This window comes from Carassius auratus, chromosome 4 (assembly GCF_003368295.1).
Source record: "Carassius auratus strain Wakin chromosome 4, ASM336829v1, whole genome shotgun sequence".
Lineage (NCBI taxonomy): Eukaryota > Metazoa > Chordata > Actinopteri > Cypriniformes > Cyprinidae > Carassius > Carassius auratus.
In genome coordinates this window covers 14,033,954-14,061,856 of record NC_039246.1, presented here as the reverse complement: position 1 = coordinate 14,061,856, position 27,903 = coordinate 14,033,954, and the positions used below count along the sequence as shown (strand labels likewise).

Sequence of the window (27,903 nt, the reverse complement as noted above, 5' to 3'; positions counted from 1 at the left end):
ATATGCCACTGGGACAAGGGCGAGCGCAGAGGGAGGGGCTGCCGGAAATGGTTTAGGGGGAATGCCATTGTTCCAGAGCGGGCTGGGGCTGAGGTTCCCGCCAAAGCGTTTGCCAATTGCCAGGAAATATTTTAAAATTAAAATATCTAACTATCTAGTCTGATAAACTAAACTTGGAAACATTTTGTTGAAACTAATTCTGTGAAATTACTAATAATAACACTTCTTCTTGGTATGCAATGTATCAGATTTGTAAGATAATAAATAGAGTCATTGTTCTGTGCGCTTAGAAGAAACAAGACTGAAATTCCAGAAACTGGAGCAATTTCTGACACTCATCTGTTGCTTTCTTTAAAAGAGACATGAAACCGGAAAAGAAAAATTAAGAAAGAAGGAAACAGGCCACAGAAATAAATGTTGAGTTTATAAGCATCTTTAAGAATTATAATTGCTCTGAGGAAAGAGCTGCAAAAAACCACCATGCAACAATATCAAAGATCAGGAGAGATGACATCAGGGAACAACTATTTTTTATTTACTTATAATGTTATATTTATTTAGCACATTCTGGTTAGCCTTTTAATCAGCTTATGATATGCAAATGAGCCTGGAATCTTAGATCAGAGACAAAAATGATTGCATAAATATTGCGACTTAGAAATTATTATTTAAACCTGAAGAGACATGCATGATGTCCTTCGTTAAGAAATATAATTGCATAACTAAGTACGCTTATAAATGCAGAGATATCAACGTTCAAAAATACTGTTAACCTGAATGTTAGCAAAATGTTATACATATTGTTATTAGCTGGGATCACATCATGTGGAGAAAAACAGGTTTCATTACTTCAAGGGAGGACGTTCATGGTGAATGTGTTCATGGTGAGACAGCTGATATTTAATAACATACACATAACCTTTTTAATCAGCAGTTTACTGCAGACACAGGTAGAAGAGACTGACTCCCAGCCAACAAAAATATGTTCTAACATTCCCAGTGAGTTATGAAAACATTATTTTTGAATGTTCTCTTAATGTTCAAAATGATCAAAATGTTTTTAAAATATTTTGAACATTCCATGTGATCATTTTGCACATATTATGGGAACATTTAAAAAACAGTAGACAAAGACGTCCCATGAATTATGTGAATACCTTTTTTTTTTTTAGAAGAAGAAGAAGAAGATAACTTTGAATGGAGATTCTATTAAAGTTACTGAAATAATGTTTGTTCGTAACTTTGAGAAAACCTCTCCAGAACATTTTAAAAACATAATCTGTTAGCGGATAACAAAATATAGTTCTCAAAGGGTGAGTTCACCCAAAAATGAGAATGCTGTCATCATTTACTCACCCCGAAGTGGTTTCAAACCTGTTTCTTTCTTCTGTTGATCAATCTGTTGACGGTAGCCATTGACTTCCATAGTACAGAAAACAAAATAGTCAATGGCTACCGTCAACTGCATTCTTTAAAACATCTTCTCTTGTGTTCAACAGATATATCAACTCATATATGTTTGAAAAAACATCAGAGTGAGTATATGACAGAATATTCATTTTTTTGGTAAACGATACCTTTAAATTAATTTCTCAAATAAAATCAGATGGGATTCAGGCACTCCATTCAAGCACCATTAAAGTAGTCCATATGACTTCTGCACTGTATTTGAGTGAGTTACTGATGACAAGAATGCACAAACTCTTATTTAAACGTAATATTTCAGCTAATGTGACTCGGGGGATGAAAGCGCGTGCCGGCCTCTCACCCTTTATTGCTCCTCTGTAACTATCATCTAGCGCTGAGACTTCAACCCTGCCCACTCGATATCCTGCTGACAGAAACAGGAGCTGACATATAGATGCCCACAGTTTTTAAAAATTAATGCAGTGACAGAGACACAGTTAACCCGTCAGCGGCTGCATCTGTGTAACTCTCACACACACTCGCACAGGGTTACATAAGAGACGAGGACAGGTGTTCACCCAAAAACATGCTTCACAGACATATAGAAATAGACAGAAAACACCTCATCAGTGTGAGTGAAACAGGCTTTCATGATTTACATCTCATTAATGAGGCGCATGCTTCAAATACTGTTACTTAAAGATTAACTGACATCATAAAATATTCATAAAACATTTAATACAATATTAATGTAAATATTAAAAAAAAAATAATAATAATAAAATATGTGTACAATAATTTTATGTAAATTTATGTACGATTTCAAACGTTAACTTGATGTTGTAAAATAAAACTGACATACAAATGAATAAAAACAGTATAGACATATTTAAAAAATGGCACACAGAAAAATTATGAAACACACAGCAAAAAAACAAAAAACTAAAAAATTTTTTAAATAAACACTCAAAATAGAAAGAATAAAAATGGCATGTTGCAGAAAATGTAAAAATATTTTTTGCATGAACTAAAATTTAATAAAAATGATCAGAATGCATGCATAATATATTATGCAAACATCTTTATAGAATAAGAGAAAATAAACAAATGTAATATAAAATACAATATAATAATGAACAGTCAAGCATAAGTTACCTGAGAATAAAAATAATACAAAACAACAAATAAATAAAACAAAAATGCATAAATTAAAATAATGTAAAAACCATTTGGTTAACTAAATTTGAAATGAAAGAAATGCATTCATATTGTACAAACAAGATATATTAAACATTACATAAACGAGTAGCACTTTATAGCACTGATGCCTGTTACGACCCAACATGACCCCTGTGTTCTTCACTGGATATGATGATGCATGTGCACATGATCTGTTTGTGGCTCAAAGGTTTGACCACAAGGTGTTTGTCAGGATGGAGCAGATGAGGTCCAATAATAACAGACTCAGCAGAAGCTTGGCTTTGATTTGTCAATGTTACACAGCCCTCAGTGCAACATAATCCAGCAGCACAGAACATTCACAGAGCGCCCACTGCACAAACACAACAGAAAGGTCTCCATCCACCCCCTCCTGCAGCACTTCCAGGGGATTTTAATGCTCCGCAGGTGGGAGGTGTGGAAACATCACACCTTTGTGTGTCTGCACGTCTGCAAAGAAGCAGAATGAAGAAGATGGCATGTGTTCAAATATCGACGGCCCTCTGAAGAGTGTAAACAGGATTCCCCCGCCAGACGGGATGATGGGATAATCTTAGAGCGTTTGGAGGACTGGCGGAGTGGTACTGCATCGTCCCCATGGCAACACGCCGGCAGAGAGGGGAAGTATGACATCACTGTTACAGGAGCTCGTGAGAGCCAATCAGAGAGGCTAAATAGTGTTATTTTGACACATCAAACCTTTTGGATGTGAAATGCATTTGCTTTCCAATGTCTATGCTGGTTTCTTTTCCCATTGTATTATTTGCATATGGCTGTGTCATGTTTGCATCATCAGTGTGTGTATAGCAGCAGCTGTTCTCCAATGCAACTCACTACTGACTCAAGAGGAGATGAAGGATTTCTCCTTTTGGATACACAACCAGAATATAACTTGTACAGTGCAGCATTTTGTCTACTGTGGATGTGTTACACAAAAATACAAAATAAAAATAGTATGGTCTTTATGGGCATTAGTTGACTTTAAATTAATAAATAATAAAATCACGTGCATTCAAGTATAAGTTACCTGAGAACATGCATGGGCATTAGCTGGGGCAGCAAATAAAATAAAATAAAATAAAATAAAATAAAATAAAATAAAATAAAATAAAAATATAAAATAAAAAATAAAAAATAAAAAATAAAAAATAAAAAATAAAAAATAAAATAAAATAAAATAAAATAAAATAAATTTTAATTTAATTTAATTTAATTTAATTTAATTTAATTTAATTTAATTTAATTTAATTTAATTTAATTTAATTTAATTTAATTGTTGATTGTTCAAGCATAATTACCTGAGAATAAGTGGGAATTAGCTAGAAAAAAAAAAAAAACACATAAACATTTAAGTGCATAAATAACAATTAAAATAAGATAAAATAAAATAAAATATGTAATGAGCTTTCAAGTGCTTCCATAAATTAAAACAACAAATAAAACAAAACAATACAATAAAAACAAAACATTTATAATGAGATATTTCAGTGTGTTGCTTGGAATAAAAATAAATGTTATAATACATTTTGCAGTCAGGTGGTATAGTTATGAGATTGACTAGACAAACCTTCAGTCCTCAGCTGTCTGGAAGTGTGTTAGTAGTGTGGGTGAGCAGCACAGACGAGGGTTCGGGTGGGTGCTGGTATTTCTGCTGTATCAGAAGGTGTTTCCCCTGTAGATGTCATCAGCAAACACCTCAAGACTTCTTCATGCAGAGTAAGTTTTTGCACTATCGCACGCTTCTCTCTCCGGCTGCAGGTAGGAGTCGTGTCTAGAAACGGACCTCTTTCCTTCCTCTCTATACAGAGCTAAATACAGTATGTGTGACAAACACAGATCTGTGTGATGAACCCTGGGCTGAAAACAGCTGTCAGCATCAGCATTCAAAGAGTCCTTCACACCCGACTGTTTTCTGTTTTCATGAGTAATTCATTTAACTCGGAGTCTGTAAAGTCCATATGCCACATGACTCAACACAGGTCTGTGGTGTTAATAATGGACTAATTAAGCAACAAATAGTGCTTTTCTGCGCAGCATGATCATGTCAGGATGTACTGGATGACTGGTGAAGAACAACTATCATGGATCTCATCAGTTTTTAGGTTAGGCAACACACACACACCAGATTCTGTTCAAACCATCAAATAAAACTCATCTTAAAACCAAGCAGTTTATTAATAGACTGTGTCTTTTATTGCTTGGGTGAAGTTTTCGGTTTTGAAGATGATGCGATATTGCAGTAGGCCTTTTGCTTTTATTCTTTTCTATTTTTCAAAGCATAATCATGTACTTTTTACATTTAAAAAAAATATTTTTTGTTGTTATTTTCAACTGAAGAAATTGCAACTCACACACTTTTTTTTTAAATAAAAAAAATGTATTAAAGTAATCAAATGTACAAATAAAGCACTGCATAAACAAAGTAATGAGCATTATTCAGTGAAGAGCAGTGAAAATGTCTCTCCTTTTCTTTTGTTAACAGACAGCAGATCTAATATACTGACATTCATTACTTTTCACTTCAGAAATAACTGACTGTGTTTAGTGAGACATTTTGACATATTAGTCTGTGTTTCATGCAGTTGGGAAACCGCAGCTCAGTGCGCTCTGAACTATGGAGCAAGAACAGCATGGACACCGACAGCCACGTTACATTCATGTTTTTATAACCGCTGGCCAAAATCAAAAACGAAACTGAAATGAAACCTTGGTGTTTCTGGGGCCCTATAACATGTGAACTTTCCATATAGGGAGGATTGATGCAAATGAGCTGAGAATTGGGAGAAACATGACGCAGAACTCTTGAATATTTGGACGACCTGATTTAATTTAGTATTGTTTATTTAGAATGAAATTATTTTGAGTTGAAGGATGGAGCTGAAGCTATATAAGAAAATAAGCTAAATAAAACCTATGAATCCGTTTCCTTGAGAATCCATTACACAATAGAGATGTATTTACAAAATTTGTGGTTGCAGCTTATTTTAGCTACATTTAAATAAACAAATTTAGTTGACTAACTTTCAACATTGTTTTATTAAATATAGCTAAAATTAATTGTTTGCAACCAGTTACAAAAATGTAGTATAATTTTTTTTTTTTCAGTGCAATCACGAATGAATCATTCTCAATCATTCGATGAACCCGTTTAATCATTTAACCGTTCACACAATGGTTCATTTCCGAATTGGACTGAATGCAGATGTCATCAAGTGAACAGCTTACTGATTCAGAGTCATTGAATTGGTTTGGTTTGACTCAATTTGATTAATGGAGCTTGTTACTAACATCAAATTGTTCTAGGCCTATGGTTTATTGTGAAAGAAAATATTGTTTAGGTTGACTGTAAGTCATTTGTAACTTAAATTTGAGGTATTAATGAGAAGTTTAAGCAAAAGAATGGAGCATATAAGCCATAAAATTTAAACTAAGCTAAATGCTAAAATAAAATAAAAGTCTAAAACATAGGTCTATATTACAAATGGTTCAGACTGTAGCATATGTAGAGGTCTTCCAGAGATCTTCTCTAGGGCCCTAAGAACTTGAAGAAGCTGAAGAATAAATGTATTCACATGCAGAGTTTCTTTTTTTGTTTTAGGTGGGCAGAATGTGCAAGATTGTGCGTTTCATCTTGAGTTGGCCGTGGAGATCCGCTCTCTCTTGCCATCTTGTCTGTGCCAGCCAGAATCTGGCTCTTCTGAAGACTCCTCTTTCTTTCTTTCTTTCAGTGTTTCTGGTTCACCCACTCTCTCTCTCTCTGTTCTTGAGCAGGAGGCGGGGAGAGACAAATGTGAAGTGACACTGGAGAACGCTGAAGAGCTGAAGGTACAGAGTCACAGTCCAGCACAGAAATGAACAAAATACACTCTCAGTGAAGCCCAGCATGCAACTCCATGAGAGAGAGAGAGAGAGAGAGAATAATCATTGAGCTTTTTTTGCATCCAAAAGATGACTTGAGTAGTTTTTCATCATGTTGAAATATAAATGTGAACACATGTGGAAGTTGCCGTCATGAGACAAATGAGGTTTTTAGAGCAGTTCAAGTTATTTCAGTGTCAAAACTTCTCATTCAGCATCTTTTTATGTGAACGCTACATGAACATTCCGTTTTAGAATTTTTCAAACATTATAGGAAATGTCTTGAATGTTATATCTGAACATTCCGAGACAAGTAGTAATATTCCAAAAACATTAGATGAAAGTCCAATGAAAACATTTCAGAATTATTAACATTACTGTGCTCAAGTTTTGAGAGTATTATTAAAAATCTTCTCATAACATTCTGGCAAGGTTCGCAAAGTTATCTGGTCTTTAATAACGTTCTCTAAACATTAGCATTACTCCTACACCATTCACAGAATATTTTATTTCTGAACTTTTTTAGTCGGACTAAACATTTTTAAATGTTAATTTTACTTAAATGTTATATGTTCACAAACATTTTCTGAGAACATCATAAGTAACGTTCATATGATGTTTGCAAAATGAACTATCCCCTTATCATTCACATAACCAAGAACAAATGTTTTTAAACCGTTTAAAAATCTGGAAGTTTTGAGCGTCTGGAGAACATTGGAACAAACGTTCTATTGATGTTCCAAGAAGAATGTTAGTTTGTTTGATTAGTGATGAGCTCATGAGTCTGACAGACGTGAATCAGGACTGAATCCTCGTGCTTCAGGCAGCTACACATACTGTACACATTAAATGAAGCAAATGCTTTCCACTCGGCCACAGAAAAGTGCAGTTGGCATCTGATAATGACCTCATTTATCAACTCATCCGCTATATATAAGCATCAGAAGAGCCCAGCGCTGTGAAAGCAGACAGTCTGAATATATGTGTGATAATCAGAGGCTGGAGCACACACTGTGTAGCGGTCAGACGTCTGTGCTAACGCTGGGTAAATCCCTGAGCTGAAAGAGAGCTCGGCCACAGCACTTCTGTTATCTGCTGCGATGCGATTCCTGCCACGATAAAGCCTCTGCTGAGGCAGCGCTCTCCTGCTTTTAAAGAGACGTGTGTGTGTGTGTGTGTGTGTGTGTGAAGAGAAGGGAGAATCCCTGCTAAAGTGCGTTCAGTGTCAGATAAAAGAGAAGAAACAGAAGAGGTCAAACCCGATGACCTGAACCTCTACTGGTGCAGACTGTAAGGGAAATGTCAGCTAAAAAAAATAAATAAATAAAAAATAGGGATAATAGTGCAATATTAACCCTTTAAAAGCATGACATATCAAGTAAAAAAAAAATAATAATTTAAACATCTTATTGAAACTTTAGAAAAATAAATAAATACATTTTAAAAAATTAATTACAAATCATTCGAAATTAAAAATATATATGAAATAGAAAACATAATGTTATAAAAAAAATTATTTAAATAAAATATACAAATAAAAATAATTAAAGGCTCTTATAGTGGGAAAATTGAGAGGGAAAAAAAAGCTAAATTTTATTCAGAGGCCCAAACTGAGCAAAACTATGCCAAATAAATGTTCCTCAGAAGATGCGAGATGTTCTGGAGGCTTGTGGAGATCATTCCTCCACCGAGGAATAGTGAAAGTAAAGCTTCTGGAAACAAATGAGCAGATCTGAGAGGCACTGATTTTTCTACACAACGATTTCATCAAGTAAAGCCAAGCTGCTTCAGTCCAGTAAGTGTTTAAAATGAAATATTAGTTATTCTCACATTTACTTGATAAAAATCAGCGAAGAGACACGTGAAGCACCTGCTGAACAACACTTGTAAAATTATACTAAAAGACCTTTTTCATGCTAAAAAAACCCCTCTAAACGACAGCAGAATTATGATTATGATTATGATTTTCCTCAAAAGTTTGATCAGAAAGTGTGCATCAAACATTCTTAAGTAGACTTTGATATCAGAGCAAGGAGATGCTTTTATATGCATAAAATGTCTATTTGAAACCCAAATGAGATGATCAAGCTAAGCCTTTTGGTGATGGGGTATTTTGCTCTGTTATGTAAAGCACATGACGGGAGCTGCATGTGTGATGATGATGATGATGATGATGATCACGCTTGGCTCTATTTCTCCTCTGTGTTGTGTGGATTTCGTCTGCTTCGTGTCTCTGTGTATCCTGCAGGATCAGACAAAAGCCCAAACGTCTTGAGATGCTGGCGGAGACGGTTTCTTAGCAACGCTAGAAAACACCGGACCTGAAGGAAACCCACTTACTGGACTACAGCATTAGATCTCGTCTCGTCTTGCTATTAATAACTCTTCTGACTGCACTGTCCAAGTCATCTTGACCCACTGATTCGTCACTGATGCCAAATGACATGACAAAAACTCTAGTTAGTAACATGACACATTTTAGGTGATATAGTCAGACTACTTTTAGATTAGTTTTGACTTAACTTGTTTATCACATTGTATCATAATGATATATAGAGTAATATTCTATTTTATTTTATAATATTTGTTGTTATCAGCAAAATGAAGTGCAATTAATATTATGCATTTATATTAAGTCAAGTTTTCACAAACTGGGTTTGTGAAGGATCTGCAGGAGGTTTATGAGTTAAACTAAATCATACAATTATTTAATGAAAAGACTTCATTTGAAAATAGTGAAAAAATAAAACTCTTATTGGATTTTTTTTATTATTATTATTATGTTTATCTGTTTATCAATTTGTGCATTTTAATGTGTTTTAACGACTAAAGTCTAACAAAGTAATACAAGAAACAGAAAACAACAGCATCATTCAGGCTTAATAAACACTAGAGTCAGGACGGACTACACGTGATTCACTCTCTGCGCACATTTATCAATGCAACACTTCACAACATGGTCTAACACTCCTTTTTATTATTCATGCACAAATAGACCATGTTAACCTTATAGCTTCAATCAGAAATGACTTAAGGTTATTTGTGGTGCTTGCTAAATCAAGCATATTGCTCAATTTAATGATTCAAACAAACCTCTTAATAAAAATGAAACACACAATTGCATAATGTGCTTTTTAAATGCTCTTAAGAGGAAATGAAAGTGGATATAGCTCAAAATGAAAGTTACCTGAAATATATGAAGAGTTTATTTGCAGAAACAGATTTCTCAGTTTTTATAAACCATGTTTTTTTTGTACTTTTTTTTTATTGTGTTAGTTAGATGTATTTTATTTTAGTTATTATTATTTAATCAAAGCAACCCAACTGTAGTTTGATTGATATTAATTGTGATGCAGGTTTAAAAAAAAAAAAAGAAAAGAAAAGAAAAAAGGAGTTATCTGGTTTTTGCAAATTAACTCTTTGCATTTTTTCTCTTTTATCCTGCAGAAATAAGCAAAACTGATAAACAAAAAGTTGGCAATAAAAACAAAATAAGTATTTTTTTTAATGACAAACACACAGCCCAGTCACTAAATACTTTAACCAAACTTAAAAGTGAAAAATATAAATATAAAATTGAATTCAAAATATCAATAATGCTAAGGACACTGCAGCTGCACAACAACACCTTTAAAACATTCATTCAGTCATTCTGGTAGCCTTAACTAAACGATTTTAAAACATCAATTTACATACTTGAAGTTAGATAAGAATGAACTGCTCTTCTTGGTCTGACTGACGTCTGGATGCTCTCGTGCACGAGCGAGCGCGCATGTGAACTCACCCGGGTTGTGACGTCATCCCGAGGACAAGCTTTCGCGGTCTGACGTCAGCATCAAACACGATGCCTTAAATAGAGAAGATTTTGGCTTAAGCGAATAATTACAGTAGATGAGTTTAAATTTTTGAAGTGAAGTCTACGAGCCCCCTCTGCTGGTTATTTGAGTAAGTGCATCTAAAATGACAGGAGGAATTTCCTGAAATCATCATCACACAGATAATAGTGAACACATCTGTCAATATTAGTTTCATAAAACAGTATCATTAATGAATAAAAAATTATACACACACACACACACACAGATATATATATATATATATATATATATATATATATATATATATATATATAACTTACTTTACAACTAAACACAATTATTAGACTGTGCTAAGATATTTAACACGATTTGAATATTTGTAAACGTTTAAATGATACTAGTTAGTACATCAACTATGAAATACATATACAAAATATTATTATTAATAATAATAAAAATGAAAAAAAAAAACTAAAAATAACACTATGAAAAAATGATGGTGTATAAATTAATAAAGAAATAAAAAATAAAATGTCAAATCTTAAGCTTTGAATAAAGTTAATGAAAAATAACAATAAAATAATAAAATTTAAATACAATAAAAAGTATAAACATAAAAAATAAACAAAAATAAAAAGGAAACGAAAAATAAATAAATAAATAAATAAACAAAGGCTTAAAGCTAAATGTCTGATGAAGAGATGTGCAAAGAAAGGAGAAGCAGGAGTTCGTTCTTTTTCATTTATTTGGTGATATGTCACAGGTAACAATAAACTTACAGAAAGTTATTTCTGTATCACAAATAAAGCATCATCTGTACAAAGACACAACTGCAGGAAATAATCCAAAACAAAAACAAAACCAACAAAGATCACCTGGAGTGAAAACGCTTTAAAAAGAGCCTGGTGCAAATCAAAGAAAAGAAAAGAAAAGAAAAAGAAACCGATCTAAAGAACACTGAACGTGATGCATGTGGAGATTGATCCCTGCTTCGGAGGCAGATGCACGACTACAGACAGCGTCGAGCTCCGGGACGAATCTAAAACCTCTGAATATGGCACATTCACTCCAAGAGAAAGAAAGACAAACCATGGTAGGAATGCAACAGTCGGGCTCAACATCCCTCAAACTTGGAAAGGCACATGTTTTTTTTAATAGTTCCTGTCGACGTAAGCACATTCAAACACGCTGTGTGAGCGACCGAACGCCCGCAGAACAAAGACACGTGGGCTATGGGTTAACTGCATCTCTCTACAAGTACAAAAGGAAATCGGTTCTTGGTTATATACAGAAGCGACGTTTAGACGCTAATCTACTCTCAGACTATTTGGCTCGTTAATCGTACATCTAGTCTGATGTAACAGTGGCAGACGAGAGTCAAGCAACTACAAAAGTACATGTTTCCTGCTACAGGTTCACTACGCCTAGATCTACGGTTTCCTCAGAGTAATATTAAATGTGACGCTCGCTATGCTGTACACGCGTCGGTATCGTTTGAATAAATTAAACATTATAACCTTCAAACACGTATGAAATGCAGGATCAATTTAAGATTCATAGTGAAATTGTTCCCGGACACAGTTTTTAAATAATACAACATTTGACCTCAACTCCAACATCCTTCATTCGTTTAATAAAAATGTCATAAAATACAAGTAACATCAGAAATATTAAACCCTTTTAAGTTTTATGTGTGAGTGAACTTTTAAGAAATCAAAATATTTTAGTTTTAGGGCAGCATTTTCTATATTTTCATTAGTATAACGTGTCGGTTAAAATTGTATTTCAATCAGGCAGTTCATTAAATACTATTACGTACAAATACACTTTTTTTTTTTTTTTGGGGTAACAGTGAGAACGAGATTGTTTTTTTGCACTTAGGTCATGACAATCTGGGGTGAAATGTGTTTTGTGTGTGTCATGAAAATAACATCACAATGCAAAATATGTAAAACAGGGTTATTGTTAGGTAAAAGACATATTTTTACCAATTGTAAGAGGAAAAAAATTATTTGGATTTGATAATTTGTTTTTAATATCATCATGTGTCCTCCGCTACAGCAGGGGGCGCTGCTGGAGGATAAAAATGAATACAAATAAATAAAACAATGGTCTAAACCGTTAAGAGGCTGATGTGATTTCCTCGTTTTGAAAAGTAAACAGTCATTTCTAAAACATCCCACAATGCACTTCGGCACAATATTGTCCGTCCTCTCGCAACAATCACAACACAAATTCATAAAAGTTAAACAAATAGAAACCAAATGTGTAGAATAGGGGATTTGTTAAGCAATATTATATATATTTATATATATATTTTTTCCCCCCTAATTTGGGCCGGGGGTGATCTAGATTTTATAAAACTTACATCCTCCGCTACAGCAGGGGGCGCTGATGAAGGGTAAAAATATTATAAAATTCAATTAAAATAATGGCCTAAATGGTTCAGAGGCTGATGAGATTTTCTCTTAGTGAGGAATAAAAGTAAACAGTCATTTCTAAAACATCCCACAATGCACTTCAGTCCAATATTGGCCGTCCTTTCGCAGCGATCGCAACACAAATCCATAAAAAAACGAAACCGTCAGTGTGGCGAGGCGATACTGATTGAAGGATGGAGTGAGGTTTCTGGGTCATTCTCGACCGTTACTTAAAGATGAAGTTGAGGAGGACCTGGAGGAAGATGAGGAAGAGGATGATGGCCACGTCTCTTTGCGTCAGGAATGAACTTTCTGTCGACGACTGATTCGCCACTCGACTCCTCAAAGTGTTGACGCTCCTAGATTCAAGAGCAGACAAACCAAAGTTAATATTCTCATCATCTCAAGGGTTTATTGATGCATTCTTGATATAATAATCAGGGATGTAAAAAAAAAAAAAAAAAATCTCACAATATGATAATATCACGATATTAAGTCCACGATACGATATTTATTGCGATAGTTAAAAAAAAAAAAAAAACAAAGGATTGGATTTTTTTTTGTAAATTGTGTAAATTTTTTTAATTATGCATTTTAAGAGTGCAAAATTTTGAGCTCCAACCCATGATCTTAACAAAAAAAAACACTTAAGTGAATTGATTTTCCTGAACTTCAAAGGGGACTCGACCCTCTTTTTATTTGTTGTATTCTTTCTCAGTCTAAATTACATTCACACTGGTGTTTTAGGAAGAGCTTCGCTTTGAAACGTGGAGCAAAAACTGACTTGATGAAGGGATTATTAATCCTTATTGTGCTTTCGTTACTGTGCCAAAGCATAACGGCCCAAAACACAACTTTAAAGACCTTTTATGTAACAAAAAGCAGTAAATATATTTTTAAAACAACACTTTTTGCCCTTAAGACCTATCGTTTTATATTGTCATGTGACCTTGATAATATCATTACATTCCTAAAAATAACACATTCATTAAGTGTGAGGTAGTAAGAAGTGTTTTACCTGTTAATGTCTTCCTGGGTTTGTCTGATCGACTCAATGGCACTTTGGATTTCACTCAAATCTGTTCCTTTCTTTCGGAGGCGGGTGTTGTGTTTGCTCTTGTGCCCTGAATGAAAGATCACTATGAGTCTGTTATCAGTGTGTGTGTTTGTGTGTTTGTGTGTGTGTGTGTGTGTGTGTGTGACGTACTCTCGCTGCCTGAAGAGTCCTGGCGGTCCGGCTCTGGAGACGAGCAGCCACTTTCTGGACTTTTAGGTTTGTCACTCTTATGTTTCCGCTTGGGTCCCGTCACCTGATCAAACACACACACACACACACGCCGACAAGAGCAGGACATTCACGTTTCAGTCTTTATGTCATGGTTAAGACAGTCTGGATTGTGTATGTGAATCACAGGCATTTTTGAAAGGCTTCAAAGAGGGTCCAAAATGAACTTTTTTAATCTGCAAATGAGGAAAGTACAACTTTACCAGCCGTACACATGAAATACTGGCCATTAAGCTGTATACTGGGTTACAAAAAGGTTTTATTATCCCTATAATAATGGGATTAATAAGCAGTTTTTCCTCTTGTATATTTTTGCTTGCAAAAAAGTTGCAAATTTGATTTCAATTTTTTTAATGATATTATTTATTTAAAAGCAAATAGATTTTTTTGATTTCTGTTATTACAATTATTTATTTAAATCATAAATGTATTTTTTGAATGCATATGTAATTTCTAATTATTTGTATTTGCTATTTATTGTGTAAATTTAAATTTCAAATTATTTTTTTTCATTTTTTAATTTGCTATTTAGATGCATATTTAATCGCTACTTATTTTTATTGCATTTATTTGTTTATTTAAATTAAATGCAATATATGATCTTTTTAACATTACATGTATTATTTGTTTGAATGCAAATTTTATTTCTAATCATTTTTTTATTTACGGTTTTTATTTAACTGCACATTTCATTTCAATTTTTATTATTTAAATATTTTTATTACATTTACATTTATTATGTAAATGATAATTTAAGTTCTAATAATTAATTTTTTACATTAGTACATTGAAAGGCAAATATAATTTTAAACCGCTTTTTTTATTTATTTAAATCTTTCAGAATAACACTAAAAACACTGTAAATAAACTAGCGTTTCCAAAGATTTCCAGAAGTTTTACAAAGATTCACAAACCAAAGTTAATTCTGGATCCTAGTTGCAAAGAGCATGCCTGATGCAACCAAAAAAAACAAAACAAAGAAAGATGACACATGCATGCATGCAAAAGTCACTTGCAAATGTCAAAGAGCACAAAGAAAAAACAAAAGCTGAAAACGAGACAGCGGTCATGTGACCAGGTGAGGCAGCAGATGATTGGTTGCTTCGCACAATGGGAATTGGTTGGTTGAAGAAAGGACAGAGAGCGCAGGCAGCGGCAGACGGTGATGAGATGGAAGCAGAGAAAGGGATTGTGGGTAGAACGAGGGAGGGGAGGGACGGGGACAGAAGGACGTACCTGGCTCAGGTAATTGTCCCTCCGGGAGCCCTGCTGGGTACTGAGACTAACTACACTGGCTGAACGTACCATAGGCGTCCTGTGGCGCACTTTGGTCTGAATACAGCCGTCTTTCTCGAACTGAATCAGATCGTTGAGCGGATCCCACGGACGAGTGCTAGGACACAGAGAAACACAGCGTCCTCACAGTAAACAATGCACTTCCTGTCCAGCAGGGGGCAGCAGGTGTTAAGCCTGTTTCACACATACTCCATCTGCGGTGCATATTTTTTTTTGCACCCATGTCAACTCATTATTACAATTACATAAAGCCTACTATGTTTCACAGTCAACACACTTGGCTTTTTGGCTAGGTTTAAAACAAAGAAAAGTGCACTTTTAGATGGACAAGCCAATATGGCATTCATGGAGGTAGAAAAACAAAGTTATTAATGAACCGCAGAATTGCTTTTCTTGAAGATTTAAATATAAAGGAAAAGACACGAGAGTGTGACTGTTTGTTTTAGTGGTAAATGTTTTTGATAGCCTACTACTGTTAAACATAAGGAAAGTAGACCGAAGGCTGTTTAAATGTTTGTTTTTCCAATACTTGGCCCGAGATGCAGCTATTTAAAAAAAACCTGGAATCTGAGGGTGCAAAAAAATTCAAATATTGAGAAAATGGCCTTTAAAGTCGCCAAATGAAGCTCTTAGCAATGCATATTACTAATCAAAAGTTCCAGGGACACAAAGGTTGTGTTTGTGGCAAACAGCTGCACACGGACTGCATACGCTCTGCAGGAGGAGTATCGTGAATGGAGCAGGCAGGTGTGACTTACTCGGCGTAGCGGTAATGCCACTCTCCGGTGGCCGGGTCCTGCTCGAACAGAGCGGGCATCCACTCCTCACACTTGGCCTTGCGCTCGCGGGCCGCCTTCCTCTGAGCCTCCTCCAGGATGAACTTCTCATTGGTCGCCTCCGTCTGGTCCTTGTTATTGATGGCCCGAGACACATGCTGCCACAGCCTGAAGATGACAGAGAAAGACTAATGAAAATGTGTCCGTTTTCCTGATTAAGTTTATTTCTCCTGTTACTGAGCGTTAGAGATCACGCAGAGCCCTATAAAATCCCTTCGTTTTGAAGTAGATTTGATTTAAAATAGATTTTTTTCTGGATTCCATTTTTTATTTACATTTATAATAATAATACATTTATTCATTTTAAACAACAATTAAAGATTTAATAATAAATAAAAGAAATCTGGATTTTTTTATTTTTTTTTTACTGTTTAATGTTTCTGGATTTCCATTTCTCCTTTATTTATTCCATTGTTTTCCATTTACATTTTTCTGAATTCCAATTTTAATGATACTTAAAAAAAAACATAAAATCATATTTATTTTCTCTATGTTAGTATTTAAAAAAACTGCATGTCTAATTAATTCAACTTTTCCCAAGTTCCGTTTTATTTATTATTTTCCTGGATTTTATTAAAAACCATTAAAATTGATTAATAAAATATTGAAAACTAAAGTGAATTCAAATAATTTATTAATTTACTAAAACTTTGATAATAGAGCCTTATGAAACATATTAAGAGATTCTGTGCTGTCCATATATTTTTTTTCTGTTTTTTTTTTTAATTTTATACAAATTTAATAAAAACTGAATGCATTAAACCATTCTTAATTTAATTAATACTAAAAATAGTTTTATTTCCTTTCCTTTTTAAAATTATAGCATGGATGAAAAATCTAAGTAAGAATAATATTATTATTATTTTTAGTAGTAGTATTTTTCCAGTTTATTAGTCTTTTTGTGGATTATTCTTCACAAACACTAGTTAATTTCACCATTTGGTTCATTATACAGCCCTACTTTGATTTATTCATCAGAAATGGTCCAGTTCCCATCACCTTTGAGGTTTTCTGCTCTGTGTAAACGAGGTGAAGAGTCCGGTTACCTCTCGGACTCAAAGTCGCTCTGTTCTTCAGGAGGGACGGTGCAGCGGATCAGACGGCTCTGTCTCAGCTCCGGCGTCGGGTTCCAGAACATCTCCATCTCACCCGTCTTCTTATCATTGATGAAGACTTCACTGTCCTGTAAAACACACACACACACACACACACACAATGACATCTGCCCTCTAAAAGAAACTAACAGATTTGTCACCATTCCGGCTAAGAACCGCCTACTTTTACAATTTGATTGACATGTAATGTGACCAAACACATGTTCAGATTTCTATGTAATATTTACAGCTGATTTCTACTGGTTATTATGAGCAGAGGGTCTGGTACTCACCCAGTGCCCCTCAAGTGTCGCCAGCACCTCCTTCCCGAGCTTGATCTTCCCGCTGATCTGATTCACGCTGTCACTGCTGCCGAGGAACGGCTGATGGACAGAGAAATATCAGTCACGCCACTGAATCGAGTCACATGAAGCATCGCTCATTTGTGGATGTTGTGCTGTTATCAGTGTGGCCTTTCTGTCTGCGCCCCACTGTTCTTCTAAATGTCACAAAAGCTTGAAAACGCATGTATAAACACACACACCTTGAGTCTGAACTCCAGCTGAGCGCTGTAGCCCGTCTTCTCACAGGTGATGGACACCTGACCGCCCATCTCCAGAGTCATCGTCCCATACAGGATCCCTGAGACACACACACACACACACACACACACACACCATGTGTTAATCTGTGATGTATCTGAGTGTTAGTGAATACACCGGTGTGTGTAAGAGTTATTTTATTTGCACTTGCTCTCTTATAAAACTGTCTTACAATAACGCAAGTATCACTGGACGGACAGACGGAAAACATGACACTTGCTAGACATTACTCTTCAAGAGATGGGGCTTGGTAACACTTTATATTAACAATTAGACATTAAGGCAAGGCAAGTTTATTTATATAGCACGTTTCGTACACAATGGTAATTCAAAGTGCTTTACATAAAAGAAAGTAAAATAATCATGAAGAAAATAATAAAAAGAATAAAACAAGCAGTTTACATGATTAACAGATCAAAAGTAAAAAAATGAGAAAAAAACTATTAAATATGTATTTAAAATTTTATATATATATATATATATATATATATATATATATATATATATATATATATATATACGCATACATACACACAAATACACAATTATAAATGTATTTCTATATATAATAATAATTACTATTATTAATTAATAATTAATATATTTAAATAAATGTATTAAAATGTTAAGTTATAATTATGAAATATATTTCTGAATATTTATATAATTACATATTTTTATATTTGTAAATATATATATATATATATTATAATAATAATATAATACAAATATATAAATGTAAATATTTTTAATATATATAATGTATGTGTGTGTATTTATATATACATAATAACTAAACAGTACACATACATATATTATGTAAACACATTAAAAAAAATTATTTATAATTATGAATCATATAGATATTATATAAATATTTATAAATATTAATTATATAAAAACAGTGCACATTTTAAATATACAATATATGTACAAAAACATTTCAATTTCAAATCAAATTTCTATATTTCATTTCATTTATTTTATAAAATAATTTCTTTATTACTTTCTAAATATACATAACATTACATAACAATTACTTAGAATAATATATATTATATATATATTGTCACGGGAGGAGCACAAGACAGACACAGTGGGCGTGGCGTCAGGCCTCGGAGAGGCTTTTATTAACAGAAATCATAAAACAAAGGGAATAAAAGTGGCCAAAGGGGGGAAGTGTCCAAAATAACAGGGGATCTGGTGTCCTCGTTGTGCTGCGGGGTTTGTGTGGGTCAGGCAGTGTTCACCGAGGAAGGGTCCAGGCAAGGGGCGGAGTCCGGCGGCCGCACGCGCTCCCCTCCTAGGTCCGGGGCGCGAGGGGCGGCGGCTTCTCCTAGCGGCCGCGTCTCTCTCATTGGCCGCGGCGCTGGTAGGGGATGGACGGCCCGGCATCCTGGCCCGTCGGCCGTGTAAACGGGTGCGGTTCTCCTCCGGATCGCGGGTCCGGCAGCTCACGTCTTGGTGGCGCGGGAGTCCCTCAACGCTCCCTTCCTGGACCCACGAGGACACCAGTGTGCATGCACGGGGAAGAGACCGGTCTCCTGAGGAGAGGCGCGTTGGGCTTTTAACCAGCGGCGGTAATGAGGCTCCACTTCCTTCAGGTGTGCCCCATCACACGCCGCCAGCCCTGACTCGTCCAGCGCCCCTCCTCTCACACACCCACTCCAGTCGGGAGCCTGGTGAAGGGCGGCGATTTAGGACGGGGTGCCGGTGACAATCAGGGAGGAGGCAGCTGACTCGTCACAATATATATATATATATATATATATATATATATATATATGCTATAAATAATATTTATCAATTTAAATGCACATGATCTAATCAAGTGTTATATAATGCAATAATGTTTTATTGTAATTATTGAAAGATAAAGTGTTACCAAACTCTCAAACATGAACTAAATGTAAAACTCTAGACTGTTTACTGCACATGTATCTAAACGAGTAACATGTGAACATACCTAGATGTGTCCCTACAGAAGACAACACAGGGCACGGGTGTCAGTATGAGCGCTGTATTCAGATACACAGAGTGTGTGTGTGTGTGTGTGTGTGTGTGTGTGTGTGTGTGTGTGTGTGTGTAGACGGACCTTTGCAGTGTGCGTAGGGCATGTTCATCACGTAATCCTCTCCTCTGTTCAGAAACGACAGCCTGGCTTCACCGTCCAAGATGGCCGACAGAGAGTTTCCTGAGAAACATGCCAACAAACTCGCAATCAGACACGCGTGTTGCACAAAATGACGTGATCTATCAACGTATCTTCTTACCGTAAAACTTGGACTTGGCCAGGATGCTGCCGCTGAGACAAAAGCCATCCTTCCTGTTGCTGACGTAAAAGGCTGAAACTGGAGGATGATGGGATATCTGGAGGAGGACAGAAACGTTGCGTTGGTATGAAGCGCAGTAGAAACTGATCTGAATTAAAGTGGATTTCGCTGCTTGACCTGTTCTGCGATGTAGAAGGTTTTGCTGTTGGTTTTGGTGTGGATCCACAAACAGCGAAATGTTTCTCCGATAATGGGGTTGTACGGTTTCTTCAAACCCTGTCAGTGACACAAACAATGAAAAGATGACAGAAAACAACAGATGTCCAGACGTCTGAAGGGTTGTTAGTGAATGTGTGTTTACCTTTGGCTTCTTGTAGAATCCAGAAATGTACCATTTGACCACTTTCTTCAGACGGTTATAAGCGTTTTCCTCCACCGCCGCTCTGATGAGTTCAACAAAACACAATTACAGTAAGGTTATTGTAAAAAATGACCGAAAATCTGATTTGATGCCTTTGCTTGTATTTTTTTTACAGGGTTAATAATAATAATAGGGTTAACTAACTATTAAACTATTAAAAAAAAAACATTCTTGCTGTGAAAAAAACAACAACTAATAAATCAGAATGTATAAATATTATTTAGACATTAAAAAGACAAACAACAAAATCAATAAACCATGACCTAAAAATAATGTGAAAACATTAACAAAATCTTATTCAAAATATTACTACAAATAAACATTACAAAAAAACTATACTAGTATTTCAACAATACCAAAATAACGTTTGTTTTGACATTTTATTTTATTTTTAAGTATATGTGGACACATTGTTGAGTTTAAATATTTTTTTTGTTATTATTATACATTTGATTTATTTCATTTTGATTTTACCAGGTTTGGTCCACTTCATTTTTAATCCAGAACTATGCTAAAATTATTTTTAATATAAATTACATATAAATAATGAAAATAAATTAATCATAAATATAAAATAATAAAATAAACAAAAAACAAATAAACTACATATAAATGGTTTACCATAATAAACAAATAATAATTATCATTTTATTATTTTTATCAATTATGTTTTTTACACAATTTATTGTCCCTAATAAAAGACTAATTTGGAACACAAGATAAAAAGCAATTCCATGTATGCTTCTATTTCCAATGTAATTTTACTAATTATTTATATACTATTACAGTAGCTTGCGTATATTTTAACATTTTCATTTTTAGTCTGTTTTAACAATTTTATGTTCTTCTATCATTTTTATTTTGGTCATTTTGGTCATTTTTTTTTTTTACTTCAATTTCAATTAAATTTGTTTTAACATTTCAAATCTTAGTTTTGTTTTCTATCGTAACATTTTCATCTAAAATGTCTATGTTTTTCACCTTTACTCTCAATCGTGATTTTCTATTAATTTAACTAAATGCATTTAGCAGACGCTTTTATCCAAAGCGACTTACAGTGCTTTCAGGCTAACAGTTTTCACATAACGTGTGTTCCCTGGGAATCAAACCCACAACCTTGCGCTGCTAACACAATGCTCTACCACTAGCCACAGGAACACTATTAGCTTTCGTTTGGTTATCAGTGGATATAAAGTAGCATCTGCATACTCTAAGCTGAACGTGTGTGTGTGTGTGTGTGTGTTACTCTCTCACTCGGACAGGAAGTCGGCGTGATAGTAGTAATCGGACAGTTTGTCCAGGAAGGAGCGTGGCTCCAGGATGAAGGTGGGCAGCACCACTTTAGACAGGTCCATGCCGGGCCGAACCTGCTTCAGGAGAGTCCAGATCAGAGATTTATTCTCCTCTGATACCGTTTCTGTCTGAGACTCTTCGCCTGCCTGAAACACACACACACACACACACACACAGCTTGAATGAACAGACTGTGTCATATCCACCACAAACTTACTGTTCATCTCCCAGCTGTCTGCTGAATACTGAGTTAGCATGTGTGTGTCAATAACACTCCACTCCAGCCGAACGCATGTGAGGACCTCGATAACTCATGATGATGATGTCACGCTCACACACCTCTCCCAGCTCCTCGTGGCTCTGCTCGATGTACGTCGTTTCCCGCAGCGTCTCGTTGGGATCCAGGTCGATGTACGAGTCGTCCTGTCGCTCTGACGTGTCACTGTCGCTCTCCTCACTTTTCTCCATCACCTCGTTGTCCCACTCCTCCGGCTCCTGCTCGTTCTCACGGTCCGATTTATCCGAGTACAGGTCCGGATCCTTAAACTGGTCGCTGTCGTTAAACCTGACGGATCACACAAACTCTCAGTTTGTATGCGAACACAGGACTTGCATTAATCAGTCAATATGTGCATACGGAGTCAAACAGTCAGTTCATATAACAAATTTGCTTAGAAAAATTGTTTGTTAAAGTGATTATTCTTATTTTAAATAAATTATAATAAATTATAATCTATAAATTTATTTAGCTACAGTGACTTTACCTTGTTTGGTTAACTTCATTTTCAAATCTTAACTACTAATATATATATGTTATGTTTAAATAAATAATTATGAACATAATTATTCATTATAAAATTACAAATAAATATATAAATAGAAAATGTATGTATGTGTATATTTACATTAATAAATATATTTATATAAATAGAAAATTTCAAAAAAAAAATATTTTTCTTTAAAACACTTGATTTTTTTATGGCAATTTACAGTTTTGGAAGCAAAAACTTTACTTCCAAAGTAATAAGATTTATTTTTTTTAATTTTTTTTAAACCACCTGTTTGCATTATTTCAACTTACTTTTAAAATCAAATTTAAGATAAAAAAAGAGAAAAGTGAAAAACTACATTTCCCATGATTCCTTACAGGGAATTCCACCAATCAGAGAGTCTACGCATCAAAAGAGCTTGCAGGGAACACAAACTCTCTCTCTATATATAATTTTTTTACATTTTCATGTAATTTTAGCTTGAAATCAAAGTTTGTATTGTTGTGATTAAACTTGTAGCTGCTTGGTTTGGTTCATGGTTTATAAAGATGTTTTTGTTATTTAAACCTCTATGGGAAAAAAAACACTGTGGACATTAATGCACTTCATTTTAAAATGTGCATTTAATCTAAGTCATTTCTAGTATTGGTCACATGGCATAAAGTAGAAAGAACTATGGTCTCAACCAAGACTGAACTCTCGCTTAAGATTTAAAGTGAAAGTTACGCCACTCCGCCGCTGAACGTCAGACATTAAAAATTAATATGCGAGTGTCACTTTTTATCAGCGCTGAATTAAATATGAACCTAGAGAGCCAGTGTTAATGTGTGTGTCTCACTGAAAGCCCTGCATGTTGTGTGCCCTCAGCAGACTGTAGAAGTTGATTTGCGAGTGCTCTGCGGTCTGCGTCATCTCCTCTTTGCCCTCTCGGATCATCGTTCGCTTCAGCAAACTCGAGCATTTCAGAGCCAGTTCAAGAGCGTCCATCCAACAGCGGCCTGCACACATGACACCAGGTTTATAAAGACATACAGCGCTCCTTCTGTGTGTGTGTGTGTGTGTGTGTGTCTCACCGTCTGATTCTGAAGCTGCTCTGAAGATCAGGTGGCTGCTGGGTAACGGCTGAGTGATGGAGCCCACGGCTTCTCCTTTAGGACCCTGAAACATCAGAAACACTTCAGCCACACATACAAACGAATACAAGTAATATATAAAAAAATCTTGAATATTAAAAAGAATTTATTATTATTATTATTATTGTTGTTGTTTTTATACCTTCCTTTCATTTTAAAATATATATTTATTTAGTTTATTTAATACACACAGTTTAATAGATGCTTTAATAAATAAATTAATACTTTTTTTTCAGTGAGGATGAATTAACATGTTCAAAATACTAAATACTAAAGACATTTATAATGTTCCAAAGATTTAATAAATTAATGCTGTTCTTATGAGCCTTCTATCAAATTCAAAATCAAAATCAGGTAAATATGTTTTTTTCTAAAAACAAACCATAATATATTATAATACAAAAAACTTGTATATAAAAAATAAAATACATTTTAGTTTTTTTTATTATTAATAACATTTAAAAAGTTAATAAAATACTAATATAAATCTATAAACATTTTATTCAATCCTTTTTTATAGTATCCTCACAAAATGTTTTCTATTTCTATTTAAATTTTTTATATTATATTCAATATTAATGTATTTATTATGTATTAAATATATATACACATAATATCTGTAGATTACTTCTTTTTTAATCTTATTTTTAATATGTATTTAACACCTTTTTTAGAACTTTGAATATATATATATATATATATATATATATATATATATATATATATATATATATATATAAATAATAATAATTATTATTTTTATTATTTAATTAGGACCCCAAAATAATTAGAAGCCCTTTGAAAAACCCTTCTAATAATTAAATAATATTGCAAATTCTAAAATGATTTATCTTAATCTGAATGGCTCCCGCTGAGTTTTCTCTATACCTTGACGGCCCAGATGGACTGCTCGAGCGGGTGGAAGAGCTTGAAGCAGAAGCCGTCCTTCTTGGAGGGTCTCTCGATGAGCTCGCAGGCGTTGAGCAGGACGGTCCCGACCCACTGGCCGTTCTTATTAGTTTTATAGATGAGCAGGACTCCTGGCTTCAGCACACACCACAGCTTGGTCCAGCTCTTCAGCGTGCCTCGGATCTGACAGAGAAAGAGCGACTCATACAGGACTGGACCGATCGAAAGCTAAGATCGATTTAACCTCCTTTCCTCCAGACCCTGCAGCTCTTTTTTCACGTGTTATCATCAATGAGAGTTATTAGCACAAGCTGTTTACCCTTGCAGTGCTGTCCACTTTTTAATCATGCTTTCGTCTCTTTGGATTAACTACCAAAACTTAATGGATCGGTCAACTCTGGATGCACTACAGATTTAATGAAAAATTAAATGGACATGCATTATAAAGCATGCATTATTAAAACAAGATTTTGCACTATAAAAAAGTGTGTTCTGTATTTAAGGACTAACCTTGAGCCAGTCGGCCATGACGATGACAGATGGATCAGTGATGGTGCTGAGCAGCTCTTTAGCGGCGCGTTTTTTCTCTTCTCTGTAGTTCTTCTTTTGCACCTGAACAGACATGCACGCACAACGTCACATTATTAGTTATTATCTTTAGTAATCAGAATGCATACATAAGAAATGCACTGAAAGCATGTATTGATCAATTAATGAATGTGACTGTACCTTGAGTGACTCCTTCTTATTAAGTTTGTTTCCAGACGCCGATACATCTTTATCCGAGCCATTATAGAGCTTGGTTTCTGACTGCAAAACCAACATAAGGGTTAGGAATTTACACCGCATCATGCACATTATGATATTATGAGCTGTGCCTTTAGTTGGGCTAAATTAGAGTGGCATAATACACACATATACCTATATTATTTATACATGCACGCACACAAATAAAATGTAAATATATGTATTTTTTTTAAATAAGTAATTGATAAAACAAATTATTTTTAAAAAGTTATTTTATTTTGAACAAATATTAAACTGTGTGCATGTATATATAAATTAAACATTACCTCAAAAGAAAATAAAATATTAAACATTATTAGCATTAAAATAAAACATTTTTTAAATTTATTTTTAGTTTTCATAAAACTAAATTAAAAATTAATAAAAAAACAATGTAGACATAAAAAAAAAAAACACCAATATAAATGACAAAACAAATAAATTACTAAAACTTAAACTTAAAATTAAAACCAGAACTAAAACATACATTTCTATTACTTAAAATAAAAGAAACATTAAATTTTTATTTCAGATATACACATATTAAATTAAATAAAAAATTATATATAAAAAAATGATATATATTCAGCCACAATATTTCCCTTTTATTACTTTTAGTAAAACTTAACCAATTAATACAAATTATGCAGATACATTATATTACATACATTATATATTATAGGACAAAAAAAAAAACCTATAGTGATTTCTTTGATCAATTTAGCGATTTCAATTTTAATCACGGTTTTGACACACACAGATATGCTTTACAGTCATAAATGCATTTAGTGTGAATTTGAAACATATTTCCAAAAGAAAACCAATGAGAGCTTTATCACAAAGTTGTAACATGTCTCTAGAACAGACATAAATCAAAATAATCACTAAGTAACGGTGTCACTAAGTAAATCGTGCATGCATTTATTGTGTATTTACTACATTTCCGTATCGATCCATGTTAATTTTTAACGTGAAACATTCGCTGTCACTTTAATTCAGTGTGTGCACTGCAGACTCTGTGCAGAAACTCTTATTTTAATGACAAATCAGTCACGAATCCGGCTTTATCTGGCTCAGACTAGCCATATCAATGCTGTGATGCATTAGTGAGTGAGGGATGCTAACTGGGTTATTTCTGAGGCACTGCTAATCCGCACTCACCCCCTGCTGTCCCTTCACCTCTGAGACTCTCTTGACTATGTATAATTAATAAACACAGACTGATGACTGCTGGAGGACCTGGCGACCCGCATCGATCCGATTCCTGCCCCAGAGGATCATGGGTAGGGAGGATAAACAGGAGTGTGAGTTTACCTTGCTCTTGGAGATGGAGTGTGAGGAGTCTTCTTTGTGAGGCAGGATTTCCTCTCTGCCACGATCAAAACCTGCGAAAACAAGACATTATGATTCAACTACGCTTATCTGAAAATATCAGGTGTAAACAAAACAAATCATCCTTTTTATGATCAGGGTTTCTACATCTGCTTCAACTTGGTCTGTCATCAGAAAAACCGTATCGTAAAAGTTAAATCTGCACTCGGTTATAAACTCTGATCCCAGAGCTGCATTCAGAGCTGGAGCAGAATCTGTGATTATTTCAGTCCCGCGACTCGGAGAAAATATCTGTGTGATGGCTGTATCAACACATCTGAGAGTCAAAGATTCACAGTATCACACTCTCTCTCTCTCTCTCTCTCACACACACACACTCACACACACACACACACTCACACTCACACTCACACTCTCTCTCTCTCTCTCTCACACACACACATACTCTCTCTCTCACACACACACGCACACGCACACGCCCACACACACCTCTCACACACACACACCCTCGCACACACACTCATACTCTCTCTTACACACACACACTCTCATACACACACGCACAAACTCACACTCTTTCTTACACACAAACACACACGCACACGCCCACACACACACAAACTCATACTCTCTCTTACACACAAACACACACACACACACTCTCATACACACTCCAACTCACACTCTCTCTTACACACAAACACACACAGACACATACACACTCTCATACACACACTGAAACTCAGACTCTCTCTTACACACAAACACAAACACACACACACGTGCACGCACACACACACACACACACACACACACACACACACACACACACACACACACACACACACACACACACACACACACTCTACTGCATCTGATCTCTGAACAACATGAACTGCTCCTAACTTTAGTTAAATGTTTAGTCATTTGGTTGTTTGAGATTTCTTATTTATTGATTTTTTTCTTTCTTTTTGATTTGTCTATATAGTTTTGATAAAGTTTTATGGTAGGTGTTAAAATGGTTTGCCATTTTACAAGGCAGATTAAACATACATTTAATACAATACAAAACTTTTTTTTAAATTCAATTTTAATTGTACTTGCAATAAAATTAAGTTTTTCTTAGTTCATCTTACAAAATAAGTCCTTAAA

The 27,903-nt window shown here is 34.6% G+C and overlaps 1 protein-coding gene across 6 annotated transcripts in view; it reads right to left on the bottom strand.

The window, feature by feature from the left end:
- Positions 1-11,028: 11,028 nt before the first annotated feature.
- Positions 11,029-27,903, bottom strand: part of LOC113059630 (oxysterol-binding protein-related protein 8-like) — a 73,959-nt gene continuing 57,084 nt past the window's right edge. For 4 of the 6 annotated variants that reach the window (XM_026228175.1, XM_026228199.1, XM_026228189.1 and 1 more), the window contains 20 exons: positions 26,734-26,804; positions 25,363-25,443; positions 25,144-25,245; positions 24,613-24,816; positions 23,665-23,749; positions 23,430-23,589; positions 22,161-22,386; positions 21,783-21,967; positions 20,469-20,550; positions 20,285-20,383; positions 20,108-20,204; positions 19,930-20,028; positions 17,777-17,874; positions 17,526-17,615; positions 17,185-17,321; positions 16,061-16,246; positions 15,243-15,399; positions 13,929-14,031; positions 13,740-13,845; positions 11,029-13,080 (listed from right to left, as the gene is read on the bottom strand). In XM_026228175.1, the coding sequence (XP_026083960.1) occupies positions 12,948-13,080; positions 13,740-13,845; positions 13,929-14,031; positions 15,243-15,399; positions 16,061-16,246; positions 17,185-17,321; positions 17,526-17,615; positions 17,777-17,874; positions 19,930-20,028; positions 20,108-20,204; positions 20,285-20,383; positions 20,469-20,550; positions 21,783-21,967; positions 22,161-22,386; positions 23,430-23,589; positions 23,665-23,749; positions 24,613-24,816; positions 25,144-25,245; positions 25,363-25,443; positions 26,734-26,804 (2,501 nt within the window). In that variant the 3' untranslated portion in view covers positions 11,029-12,947. The remainder of the gene's footprint in view (positions 13,081-13,739; positions 13,846-13,928; positions 14,032-15,242; positions 15,400-16,060; positions 16,247-17,184; positions 17,322-17,525; positions 17,616-17,776; positions 17,875-19,929; positions 20,029-20,107; positions 20,205-20,284; positions 20,384-20,468; positions 20,551-21,782; positions 21,968-22,160; positions 22,387-23,429; positions 23,590-23,664; positions 23,750-24,612; positions 24,817-25,143; positions 25,246-25,362; positions 25,444-26,733; positions 26,805-27,903) is intronic. The other 2 variants (XM_026228185.1, XM_026228204.1) reach the window with 1 other exon arrangement.